The following is a 14,290-nucleotide window of genomic DNA, read 5'->3' as shown; positions in this document are numbered from 1 at the left end:
ACTTTGTAGTGTCCATCACTAAGGTGTTTTGTTTTGTTTTTGTGTAGATTAGTGTAATTAAGAATTATTGATAACCAAAACCTGTTCCACTTAAATTGTAATTAGGTGGAAGATAACAGAACATTGTTTCAGGTAACATTCTGAGCCAGGCCAGCGAGAGACTCATTAGTACTAAAGAAGTTCTTTAGACAGGAACACAGAGCTGTCTGCTGCAAAGTTAATTTGGCTATACTATGGAAAAATATGGAAATGAATAAAACTGTAGCCAAGACAACTTGAGAGGACTTTGAAAGCCAGGAGGAACTGCAAAATAATTAAGGTGTAGGAAGGAAGAAATAAGAATAAGGACAGAGCAGTCAGAACAACTTGGATTGCTTTGCAAACAGTGTCTATATGGTGAGACAAAATGTGTTTTAATACAGGCATACATATTTCAGTGTAAGAAATACAGACTGAAAAACCATTCCCTGGAAAAGAGCAGTTATGAAATTAGAGCCATCATGAAGAAAACAGAACATAAGCCATCCGCAGTCCCATGCTGCAGCAAAAAGTTAATTTTATATGTCGCTGACAAAAACAGTATTGATACAATGCTTGCCAAAATCTGGTGTATCCATTTTAAAGACTCCTGGAAAAATAGAGAGCTTGAAAAGGAGAGCCACCAAGATTTAGGGTTTAAACTTCTTAAGCCTATCAAAAAGACTGAACAGAAACTTGATTTCTGCTCTTTATGAAGAGAAAATAAAGAGTACTAAAGGGAATAAAAGCAAAAGAATAACCAAAGGCTGGCGGCTGCTGTAAGACACGGTCTAATTGAATTTTAAAATAAGGTAGACAACATACTGGAATAGGCTGATCACATGATCTGAATTTTCCTTTGTGGCCTTAAATTATAGTAATTTACTAAATTAATCAATAAATATATGCCAATGAAAGCAATTGCAGCAGAATGAGATTAAAAGGCAATGTACACTAAACCAGTGAACAGATCTGCAAGTGATAAGAAAATAATTTGTCTGCTTCTTACTTGAGCAAATAATGAAAAAGATCATACATAGCCACTTTAAAAAGTATTTAAAAAGTAGAGCTGAAGGCACAGCCAAGAGACATATGTCCCACTCTTATGGGAAAGCATAGCTGGATGCAGACACATACAATGATCTTCCAAGTACACTGATGGCTAGGGCAAGAAAAAAGAAGAATTTATTGATCTAGGCACACTTCATGAACCTGCTTTTACAACTCAGATTATGTGGATAGTACTTAGAAGCTTTACCAACTCATTTCATAGAAGAGGTGGTCATATAGTGACCACAAAATTCAGGTAACACTTGAAACTTTTGTAACTTCAGGTAACACTTGGAACTTTTTTTTACTGAGTTGCCACTTAACCAGGCAATCCACATCATGCATTTCTGCTTTTTTAGGAACGTAACTTTGTACTTGTCCTTACTGAACTGCATCCTAATATTTTAGCGTTCCATTTCATCAACATCCATTCTAATCCTGCTCCCATGGTGCTTAAAGCCTCTCCCAGCCTTAAGCATTTGCAAATTTTATAAGCATCATCTATATTTCATAAGCCAAGTCAGTAGTGAAAATATTGAATAATACTGGACCCAGAACAAACGTAAGTGGATTCTGCTTCACACAGCCTTCCAGATTGGCAGTAAACCACCGATAACTACCTTCTGTTACGATTTTTGCACGTACCTTGTGCTGCAAAGATTCAAGATCAGTTGTTTGTTGTTTTGTTTTTGTTTTGCTAAGATTATGATTGAAATGTAGTGCTTTACAAAGATAAAAACGGGACTTATTTGATCGTATTACTAGTATAGGCAATTTTTGTCAATGACAGCTGCATTAAGAAGCAATTCAAATATTTGGAATTCTCAAGACCAATTTTTTATTGAAGGACAGTCATGCTAATTGAATTAAAAATAAATTCTACTGAATACTTAAATTCACCAAGAAAACCATGCAGTGCCTACTCTCTATAGAGAACTTTACTATCATATGTACTTTGCTTTGTAGAATACAATAAAACCCATAAATTTGTAGGAAATCTTACCCTATTGGATAAATAAATACTAATTATAATATAAAATAGAATTGTACTTGGCATCAGGAGAGGAGAAATTACAATACCCCCAGATAATTATCTAAAACAATCAATTTGGTGCATGTTTTCACTGAAAATTTCTATTCACAACTAGTAAGGATGTCCAGGCCCCAGAAGGTGGAGCTAGTTAGCAGATCTAAGAAGGATTGCATTGTTACTTGAGAATAGAACATTTATGAATGGACAAATGTATTCTCATTTCTGTCCTTTTATTTTAAAGAAAAATTAGTGTTAAGATAAAAGCAAGTTTATGACAGACCAAGGTCTTTGAAAGGACAAAAGTGTAGGAGAGATCTTCATAGATGCTTCATATCTTTGGTCTGTGTTAAAAATCACTGTATGTCAGTTGTTATGATGTTTATCCTATTGCAAATACTCCAGGCAGGATTAAAAACATGGTTATCCATTAACAATGCACAAGTCTCTAAATATCTATCAGACACACTTACAGCAAATACTGAAGCTTATAAGTTGCGCCTTGAATCAGAGAATCGTATTTATTAAACAAAAAAGAAGCACTGTATTTTGAAGCTTATGAGTAAACTCAATAAACAGGAAAATTGTCTTGTACACAAGGAATAAATACAGAATATTAATAAAATTCATCAAGAGATAATATGTGTAAAAAAGAGCTTTAAAATCCTGATCTAAATTCATGTTTAGATTATCCTGATTTACTTTATTCTGACATTGCTCATGTGTGAGGGTACTGCGTGGTTACCAGGCACTGCTTACACATCTAAGAGTCTGGGAGAGGTCTTCTACTACTGAGACTGATGATAGCTTGGCAGAATCACATAAAGAAGGGAATGGTACAAATTACTGCTTTTGTGTCTAACGCATTCAAGTACTTACAGAAGCACTGATGCTTCAGATGTCATATTTATTTTAACTTGAACTTGCAAGATTTGCATCCTCAACTAAGTGGAAATAAAGGTCTTTCAAGAACACTTCAGAATTAACTGAATGAGTAAACACTTCAGAAAGGACATTAGCAGCAAGAATGTAAGCTAGAAGGAGACCACAAGGTAACTATCAAGTTGCTAAGATGACACAGGCAGCCTGTTCTGTATGGAAAATTTAGGATCCAAACAGAGTCAGAGCCTGGTGATGAAGCAAGGAAACTCATTTCAAAAACCATCCTAGTCAGTTTCTGGATAGGAGAGTAAAACATGGCAGGCACATGAAAATGGAAAATGAAAGGATGAAATTAAAAGAAGAAATACTGTCACTATACAGTTAGTGTGAGACTAAAACATGAGTAAGTGCAACTAGGTTACTAGTCTGCTTCCATTGCTGGAGAGTTGTCAAAGTTCAATTTATGAGAGGATTTGCTCTATGGTTGCTGGAAAACATCTTGCAGTCCCACATTCTAACATGCCTGCACAGGCAAATGACCTGCTGAGCTCCCAACGAGTCATTTTTACATGCTAAAATTCAAGTTGCAATATGTCAAACTGCATGTGAAATTTGATAAAGTTTGGCAGAAAAGCAAGGCATTTTCAGCATCAGACCTGCTGAACTGTTCATTAAAAAGTTCTGGTAATCAAACTGGAAAAGCCCTAGGGCTTTGCAACAGCACTCTTATCTCAGTTTACACTGGCAACAGAGGAAAAAAGCCAATTCTATCATTCCTGTCTGCACCACCTAAAAATCAGTGGAAATCTTTGATGGCCACAAGCGACCTCAAAATTTAAATGGTATGAAGTTAAAAGTGAAGTAAAAACAGAAGAAAACACATCACCACACTTTTAAAAGGACAAAGGGAACTAGACACTTCCTGTAATTGAGGTAACAGCAGCTATTGAAGACCTAACCATTTACAGTATCTAATCACTTATTCCCTTACTACCTGAATACGCAAAGCCCATGATAGGATTGAAATAACAGAGGTCAAGCAATATAAGTGAGTTGACGTGTCATCACCACAAACTGAATGTGTGATACAAAATCGAATGGCTTACGAAAAAAGGCAAGCCAAAAAAAATAAATAAATAACCAACCAACCCAGAACAGTAACAGTCCCCTCAAAAACAGATGGTGCAAACAGAACAAACTATGTAACCCACACCGTTTGAATTTATTCTTCCAGGATAGTAGCATGCTTCCTATTTCTTTCTTTTCCCATCCAGCTCTTTGAGCTCAGTTAACTCAAGAATGAGAGCTATGCTTTATGAGGAGGGATGAGGTTTTCTCCGTGTAATTCTGCCACATTTCTTACCAGAACATCACAAACCTGCATAAGTCTTCCTGGTATTTCTGCAGTTAGTATCACAGCAGTCTACTTCGACCACATAATTCTAGTGTCATGGGGAACGATTTTGAATTCTTGTAGATTTCTCTATCTACTCTATTCACCTGAGACTTTCTATACTTTCACACAGACTAATACTGAAAGTTGAAACCATCTAATCATACATATACTAGTGTCTCGGCAGCTTCTGTCACACTGAAAACAGGAAAAGATGACAGCAGCAATAGACAATGTTAAAGCTAATCTAAAATACTCAAAACATAAACCTTGCTATGGAAGTATTGTACGACCAGATGTTCTGATGTCTTCAGAAAACACTTTGTTCATTCAGTTAAACAGGTGAAGGAAAGGAAGACTTTTAAAGCTCTTGTCAGTAGCTGAATTACTGATAGAAAGTATTGCTGAACTGGTTATCTTATATTCTGGGCTCCATATAGTCCAATTATTCAACCTACCAAAAAGAGAAGGAAGGAAGATACAGGAGTGAGAGGGAAAAGAATAAGAGTGGAAAAACAGAAGTAGTACATTAAATTTTGGAATCAGAGTTGATTCAAAGACTATTTTACGAGAATAAGAAAAATCTAACGAAAAGGAATGGAAGAGTAAGTTTTTGAGAACTGTTCATTTCCTCAAAATATAGTTTCCTAGTTAAGGAGCAGACTGAAGGAGAATTTTACATCTTCCCAACTCAATCACATTTTCAAGTAAATGCCCTTCTTCCTGAAGGTGCTATCAAAACTAGACAGTTTTGTTTCACATTTCTATTGGCAATTGCATTTGGATGGATGTGATTCCCCAGGGCACTAAAAGACAGAAGAGTTTAATCTAGAATTACAGAGATCCCAGCAGGTACAAAATTACTCAAAAAAAAAAAAAAAAAAAAAAAAAAAAGTACATATACCCATAGCAATATGGCTATGAATATCCTTCATTTGAGCTAGGAAACATGGCACCATTCCCCAAATGATCTTGGTTACCTACAGTGAAGATTACCCTTGACCAATTCATCTGCCCAGCAGCATAGCTTATGACTCCATAATTAACTTCAGGCAAAATCCATATGCAACCCCAATGTTAGTTTAAATTCTTTGAGATAACTTGGTGGGATTTTGGATGTAGCAGGTTAGGGAGTACTCACACAAACAGCCAGTGGAGGAGCAGCTGGGTTTGATAATACTGATAGAGAGTTACAAAGAGCAGCTGGAAACAGTAGCCTCTTGTACCAGTACAGCTAGATGTGGAGATCCATCAGGGACTGTATAAGCCTAGGAGCAAACTTCTGCATTTTATTGGCATCTAATTCTCCAGGACAGGCTTTCACATTCCAACTCCAAAAAAAACCCACACAGTAAGGCAAAGGTAAAGAGAGAATTCAATGTTGTCAAGTAATTCTCCAAAGCAAGCCAGTCTCAAGCTAAAAAAAGGTAAAAAAACAAAACAAAACAAAACAAAACAAACAAACCTTTCCTTTAAAATCCATCTACTCTTCCTGATTTATCCTGCAGAGAAATCATAATTCTGCAAGTGATAAAACCATGGCATGTTACCTTGGTAACTGATAACTCAAATTCAGTCTTAAGAATACACTCAAAGGTCAGACTGCATGAAAAGTTATGCTAAGGAAGGTACAACTCATGTTGAAAGATAAGTACAAGAAAATGGTGCCACCAATATTTCAGATTACAAAGATTCCATAAAATAAATATAAGCATGCTGGGAAAAAGAGTAAGACCATAGAATGTCAGCATTGAGATTGCAATTCTAAGCCTATATTCACAAACTCTAAATATAGGTTATGGTAACATCTGTAGTAGCAGGAATATGCTATTGCTCAAAAACATCAAATTGCTGTCATAACTTTTTCTACCATCTAAAATGAATGTGATGCATTCTTCGCAATCTTTTCATTGTTATACGTATATAAAAATTTTCCATGGTAACAGGCAGGTTCAACTAATATAAGCAAACATTTTATCCCATACTTTAAGGCATACTTTTCAATGATTTGATCAAATCCATGTGTATTGCTTATTTTTCTTACAAACAGCAGCACAACTTTTCTTAGGATCAGCCTCAGCACTGAAGCAGTTTCAGACGCAAAGATCCGTGCCCATACACTTGCAGTACTACTCAAGTAGGTTATGCTCATATTATGGTAAAATATTTAAGCACAACATATTGCAAACTTTTCATTATGTGATTTTCATGCATTTTATGTATTAAAAATGCTAAATTTTAGAAACGTATCTGCACGCAAAAGCATGCTATTACTTCATATCTAAGAAAAAGTTATGTACCAACACATCCAGGCTTCAAATATGAAACAGAGGAAATTAAGGCAGAATTTATAGCCTCAAACAGTATCTCAACTCTATGTAGGTGCTTCATAATGAATCCTCAGGGGTTCACGTCAAACTTGAGAGAAAGACGCAGAGAGAAATAAAACACTGTCACACAGAAGTTAAGCATGCAAAATTATGGACCCAAAGGCAATGGTTTTGAAAACTATCAGGCGATCAGGTTTGGTACACCCCTGGATAGTCCTTCAAAAAGCTTTTAAGCAAGTCCTACACAAGAAAACAATTTTAAAACAATTTCATTTCTACATGACTTCAAAACTCTTATAAACTGTCAAGGTCATGCCATGATGCTCTTATGAAAACACCATTAGGATATGATGCTTTCCTCAAACAGCAGAACATGAAATCAGTCATCTCCCCCACAAATCTTCTGCACTATGCACACAATCAGGTGTTGCAGAACACTCAGCACAACTCAACAAATACACTGACCCTACTCTCATAGAGAAGCATTTGCACTGATTCAAGAGTCATAGAGAAGATCCTGAAGTGAGGGATACATCGAAGAGAAGAATCTATCCCAGCACCACAGGCCTGTCATCTCCAGAAGGCAGCTTCTCAGCTGAACAAAATATGTCTTTAATCTTCTAACCATTACAATTATTGTTATTGCTTACTAACAGGTACTTTTCATTCCATTTGGTAACTTATTATAATACTTAAAAGGAAACTTGAGGGTTTTTTGATTTTGCGAGCCAAAAGCTCTAATCATTATTTCATTTGCCTGTGTAGGATGTGAGCCTGAATCAGAACTAAGAATTCAAGCTTTATTTTTTTAATTTTTTTTTTCAACTACAGTGAAAGAATCAAATAGACTGATGATTCTGGTTAAGCACATTTTATGGCTTATACAGGACAACAGAGGAGATATGCAGAGGGTTGAACAGATTGAGGGAAAAAACTGTAAATGTTCATGTTGCTAAACATGTCTATCTCTTGTTTTTATGGAGAGCAAACATCCAAAACAAAGAATAATCCTAAATCATGACTTTTCCAGACTGGGTTAAAAACAAAAGTCTCAAATTTTCTGTTGTAACTTAAAGACATTTTAACAATTGGAATACAGATAAAAACAGCACATGCAACTCTAAATTCCCACACAATTGCACTGTAGTAACATTGGGGAAGTTTGGATGAAAGTGTACTACTGCTTTATATGCAAAACATTTTTAATAGACATACTGGATTTTAGCTAGTAATAGAGAAAAGCTAGCTAACACAATGGGAAAAGGAAGGGAGTTAAGCACAAGAACAAATATTCAGTTTATTTCTTTTAAACAAAATCAGTATGGTTTGGTTCAATTTCTAAAAACTATTTCACTTTTTTTTTTTTTTTAATCTTCTTATCTGAAGGTCTGAAAAAAACATGGAAAACTTCTCCAAAAAAAACTAGTTGTGTTGATATTTTGTACATGTAAGTCTTCACTACACAACAAAGATGATGGTATCTCTAATATCAGAGGGATAGTTGCCTATTAGACAAGCTCACAAAAGCAAATATGAGAAATACTCTGGTCTCCGGACTATTCATACAAAAACTTTTAAAACAAGTCCAGCATAACTGTCACTGAAAAATAAGAATTCCAAGATGCCAGAAGAAATCTCTCATACTGTTAGAAATGCTGACTTTGATAGATCAAGATTACAACCAAAATCCATTGCACAAAACAACAGAACTACACGAACAATATGCGGATGAAAAAAAAAAGCTTAAATTCTTGTTACATGAGAAAAAAATTATGAAAGAATTCGCATAACATTAGAATCCTTGATATAATATTAAGTCATTACAATATGGGGAAAAGAAAATGTAAAGGAAAATATAGGATAAAATACAAGGTATTTTTGTTTGTTTCTTTTTTTAATGAGCCAGTTATGTAAAACTTCATAAAAAGTGTTTTGTTTTGGTGTGGGGGTCATTTATTGATGAATAGCACAAGTCTGCTTTCCTTACATCTGGGATATCACCAAACAGCTGCTTCATTTGTTGCAGCACGCACTCACACTATGAAGTCGTTTGTCAGACTTCCAATGCGGATCTTGACTAATGAGGAATGTAGCCATAGGAAAAGATCAGAAGTTTGGCGCCAAGGTCCTGCTGCAAAGTTGTCTTTGCACCATCTCATAGAATCACTCTACATAGCATTCAGTATTGACAAAGATGAACTTCTGCATTCAAGTTAAAACTAATTTTAGCAAATGAGAAAATGTATCCGTATCTCACAGAAAAGCAGATAGGTTTACAAGAGAACAATGTTCAAATACAATGTTCAACTTTTCTTCGAGTTTCCTAAGAGTTAAGGTACATCCCTTTTTTTTTTCTCAAAACGGTATTCAAGAAAAACCTAAAACAATCTGCATCAGCTTTCCAAGCAAAACATTGTGGTTTCAAAAGGTTTTCATGGAGCACAAAAAAATTGAGCACAGCAAGCAGTTTGAGTGCACAACTGAGATGCAATTTGATAAAGACTTCCATCATTCAAGGCTATGGCTGTGCAAAACCTTTCTATCAGCACTCCCATCAAAGATACTATTGACTCCTCTATCTTATTTTTTTCTGTGGCTTTTTCTATTTGTATTTACTCTAGTCAATGATTAAAAAAAAAAAGGTTGCTTACCACCTGCATGCAACACCTTGCAATCTGCTGCTGAAGGGTCGCTTTCACCTTCTTTAGTTTTGCTGCTGTTGTCTTTTTCAAGCAGTCTGTCCACCATGGCAATAACACAGTTTAAACTCTTCCCAACGTTGGCCCACACCCTGTCCTGAAAAGAGCATAATTATTGCTGCACATTACCAAAAGATAGAGACAATATCAGCTTCTTATTAAGATCTTAAAATATAGACAGAGATGTGAAAATTACACAAATATTAGGTATTAGCATATTACTGGTTTTCTCATTCTACAGCTTTTTAATGGACTTCTCTCTTGCAGTGTAAATTAAATGCTTGAACTGTAACTGTGTTACTTTATTTATTTATTTGATACCAGAAAAAACTTGTACTTGAAACTCTACATATGCATGCAAAGTTATCTGTTTTAGGTCCAAACACGGGGAACTGAGCAGTTTGTCTATTTGACATTATGCAGTAATAGTATAGACATTTAAGACCTTGCTAAATGAAATCTTGTGCGCAACTACATGTTTTGCCATTGTACTTGGCAACCTCTTCTAGATATTTCACATATCCTCTATTTTACCACATCTTAGTCTGCTAAAATAGATGTAAAAATTACGCTGTCGTAACACATTTGAGGTAACACCATTCAGTTTTGTCCTGCACCTCACACACAGTCTGCAACCATGAGTTAATTCACTAAGTTTATAATAAATATGAGAATTACATAAATAATAGAGCAGTAGAAGAAAACCTGTACAATCAGAGGAAAAAAAAGGGGGGTGGGAGAATGTGGAGTGAAAGATCTGCTGCAGATCTCCATCCCAGTCAAAACTGAGGCACGGAGACACAGGAAGGGTCCCCCTTCATGGGCTGGATGTTGTAGAGATCAACATTCTTGCACCTACTCTTGTGGGGCTGAGTAAGAAAAAGGAATAAAAATAATAAAAGAAAAGCCGTAACAGAAATGAGGCAGTACATAAGAGTAGTAATCAAAGCTAAAATCCCCTACATGTACATGCTTTAATACTGAGTCATTCTGACACTAATGCAGAGTAACCATAGTTTGCTTGAGGGTTAAAAATGGAAAGATAAATCTCTGATCTTCTTTTGACATTATAATAGCCAAAAGCATTATGTACACATCAGGCCTTGAGGAATAAAATGGAGTTTGCAAAAAGACAGAATGAGAGAAGGTCAAGGAATGCAACTGAAAACTCAAACCATACTTCCATTTAAGTGGTTACACCTGTAAACTTAGAAGTTGGGTGAGGGCAAAGAAGAACTGCTACCACGGCAAACTTTTAACATAAAATTTACATTCGATTTCATGCCACAGTTCTTAAGCCATTCTCCTGACTGAGGGATCCCAGTTTTCCCTGTTCCCTCATCCTGAGCACACACCCTGTGACAAGCAGACATCCTGCCCTGAGGTAGACACAGGTCTGCAGAATCTGTAACAGCAACACAGATCGTCTTCTCCAGCTTTCCAAACCTGGAATTGGAAGGAATTTGTTGGGCTGCTGTAAGGGCACCTAGGTTTGCAGGTGGATGTAGAAATCAGGGACAAGCATGGTATGTCCCTCTTCCTGGGTAAAGGCGTGCCTTGCATGCACCAGGAGAAAGGTATTGGTGATTTACGAGAGGAAGAAGCTCGTAGCTCTCACACAGAACAGCATTTAATCCAAAAACCTATTTTTTTTTTTTTTTTTAAAGTACTGAGCACCTAATGCAGTAATTGGAAGTATCTGCACCCATACACATGAAACAAACCCTTAAACCCAACTACCTGAAACTCACAGGCATAGATACAATTTAAAGCGAAAAAAAATGCAGAGGTACAGATTCCTTCGCCAGTTTAATCCTATGCATACCTCAAACGTTCCTAAAAACATTCAGAATATGGAAGAAATGATTGATTTCCACCACCCACAAGCAACAGTTTGGGGAAAAATGATTATATGAAGAGCAATGAGGTGCTGCAAAAAGTAAAAATCCTGGCCTCAAAGAGCTGCAAATTTTACTGGAGAGTGGCAGAGAATTTCAGCTTTTCTCATCACTGAAGTTGCTGAGCTATATGAACTCAAGTTGTTCGGCATGGCTGCAGCAACGTTATTTCCCTTTCCTCCCTCTGCTGGAGCAGTTCAATCCCAACACAGACAGTGTTTAGTTCTTAATGAGCGTCTGGAGTTATTGCACAAGGAACACAAATATGAGCTCTTGTTCATTTAGGAAAGAACACTTCCCTTTGTAAGCCAACTAACTACTAACCCAGCATTAAGATGATGTCTATAGAACATTCACACAACCATTCCCTGAGGGTTTAGAAGCAAAATTCATAAACATCTGTTGACAGAAAGCTCACTTTTATTATCCTACATCTGGCCATTTTACTTACGAGGAAGTGAAACACAGGAAGCAAGGGCCTGTTCCAGAGCTCTTTCTCCAGATAAAAGGTTCTTAGGATTCAAAGCCATCATTACAGGCAGACACAATAAGTAGATGTGTGTATCATTCATGATGTTCTTCTGCCTCCAATTATCGAAAAACAACTGCTTTCTGTTATTCTCCATGGGAAGAAATACATCCCTTTTACATTCTTTCTTGCCCCTTTATATTCCTATGTTTTCCTGAACCCTAGCACACCTTCTGTGGCAACCTGCCTAAGAACTATGTCACAAGTGATCATCTTGCAGCATGTGTCAGGTTAAAGGACAAAACACACACACAGCCTCTCAAGTAGATATTCTAATAAGCCATCTGTGCGAAGTGAGGGACGAGAAGAAAATAAGTGTTATTTCTTGATAAACTGAAGTGCCAAGACCTTAGGCTCCACAGCGGGATGCTTATCCCCTGACACCAGTTCTCCCAGCAGTTGTGATAGGGCTAATTGGGTGGTACTACTGTGGTGTGAAGGATCAAGAGAAAAAAGGTTTCTGGCTCACTCTCATCACTTCTTTAAGCTCTAAAGTCAAACTAATGACAGAAAAAATGGAAATCTGCAACAGGGCTTGCCCTTGTTGGGGTAAAGCAGACTGAGACAAGTCAATGGCACCTTGACCTCTCCTACTTCCAAACTGGCCCTTTCACATACACCAATACAGCTGCATGCTTTACTTGGGCAAGTCTGACAGAGCAACTACAACCCCCATTGTTACAGAGATTCTGTGCTTCTTTCAAGATGCAATGTAGGTTCATAGCCACATACAACCCTTCAGGCCCTTTTGAGGTATGCTTATAGGTAAAGCAAATATTTTAACTTATGTGCATGACTAACACCCTCCTGTGATATGACAGTGTTTTGGAATATATCACATGGGTCAGTATTTCAGAACCATGTCAGTATTTTGTACGTGACTTACTGGAAACACCATCTGATGTTCTCTGTAACTTAGCAGTTAAGTAGTCAGAAACATAGAGCAGAAACACCTCCAAGTGTCCATGTGCCTACCTTTTCTTGTATTATGCATGACAAAATGCTTTGTTCCCTCCTGCAAGGAGGTTCTAGGATAGCAGAAGCAGCTGGCAAGAGAAGACGAGAGTATCTATCCAGAGGCAATCTAATACCCAAGTTAAATATTTCCATCAACAGCAATGCTTTACTACTGCCTACATATACTGTGCAGATATAAACAGCTCAATCCATACTGCTGTCAGCTAAAGTGGGATCAATATTTGTACTTGATATCAAAGCAAAAGGCGCAACACAGTATTGCTATGGAGAAGAGGAAGGCTTTTAGGGAAACTGCTCACTCAATGAAAGGGCACCCCCTGCACAATCAAGAAGCTGGGAGCTATTCCTTACTGATAAATTTGGATGCCAGGGATGGGGGAATCTTGTCAAGTTGTTTTAACACTCTGCCTTGAATTCACTTTTGTTATACAGTCTTCGGAAGTGAGTGGAACAGGGTCAGTCTAAATAGTTGTTGGATGTGATTGATTTAGACTGGGTAAAACTAAAATTGAAATTTCAATCACCAAAAGCAACTCCAGTGCTTGATAACAGTGGAAAAAAAATCAGCAAAGGAGAACATAGTAACCTGCATAGAAAGCAAAATTTGCTTCTTTAATTAGTTGTCTCTCAGCATACATAAAGTTTTTTTTTTTTTAATGTTACGTGTACTCATTCTTACTATTTCCATCACACTAATGACTGCTTGATCATTAAAACTCACATTATCCATTATGTCCATTGTCAGAAAGAACTGAAAATCAGTGGAAGCCTAATGATTCAAATTTAGAATAAAAAAAATTTCTCCAAGATTTATACTGTCTCAAGTTTGACACTGACTCAGACTCAGTTTAACTCAGAAAAAAATAGAGAAAAGATACACTTAATTTTAACCAAGCAGGTAATCTTACTAATTCATCAATTCATCACTACAGACTGATGCATTTCTGTATTGTAGTATTAGGGGCAAACATCTGGCAAAAAAAAATCAATAAGAAACCAATGAAATAGAGTAAAGCTAGCTGCTCTGCAATGACAGAAGTAATAAATGAAAATACAACTTGCACAAAAATGCTAATTCTCCCGTCTGTCAAATCTATTGGGATATTTATTTTTCTGAGTGTCTCAGTAGCTAGAATGAAACAATTTGGCTATCATTTTAAGGAAAGAAGGAATGCTCTAGACCCTCAGGTTCAAGAGAAAACACAAACAAGTGATTCAAGGCTCTGAAGTCGGAAGACAAATAAAAGAAAGAGTTAATTATTTATTGTTTAAATTTCATGACTTCTTAATGCATGGGCTTAAAGATAATTCTTTTCTCTAGAAGAAATATATTCTTCTTCCCTTATTTTATGGTATGGATAAAAATTACAGTTCAGGTGTAGGTACTGCAGCTCAAAGATATTAATTATTTACAATATGGATTAATATGCTAGAATCCTTTACTTTTATGAGCATACAGTGAAGCATATGAACCTGAACTGAA

At 36.4% G+C, this 14,290-nt stretch overlaps 1 protein-coding gene across 3 annotated transcripts in view; it reads right to left on the bottom strand.

The window, feature by feature from the left end:
- Positions 1-14,290, bottom strand: part of INPP4B (inositol polyphosphate-4-phosphatase type II B) — a 300,152-nt gene that overhangs the window by 55,795 nt on the left and 230,067 nt on the right. For all 3 annotated transcript variants that reach the window (XM_082758698.1, XM_082758699.1, XM_082758700.1), the window contains one exon: positions 9,355-9,499. In XM_082758698.1, coding sequence (XP_082614824.1) covers positions 9,355-9,499 — 145 coding nt within the window. The remainder of the gene's footprint in view (positions 1-9,354; positions 9,500-14,290) is intronic.

This window comes from Aythya marila, assembly GCF_965140915.1.
Source record: "Aythya marila genome assembly, chromosome: 4".
NCBI lineage: Eukaryota > Metazoa > Chordata > Aves > Anseriformes > Anatidae > Aythya > Aythya marila.
Note: the sequence above shows the minus strand (reverse complement) of the source record. Positions and strands in the feature narration are given on the sequence as shown.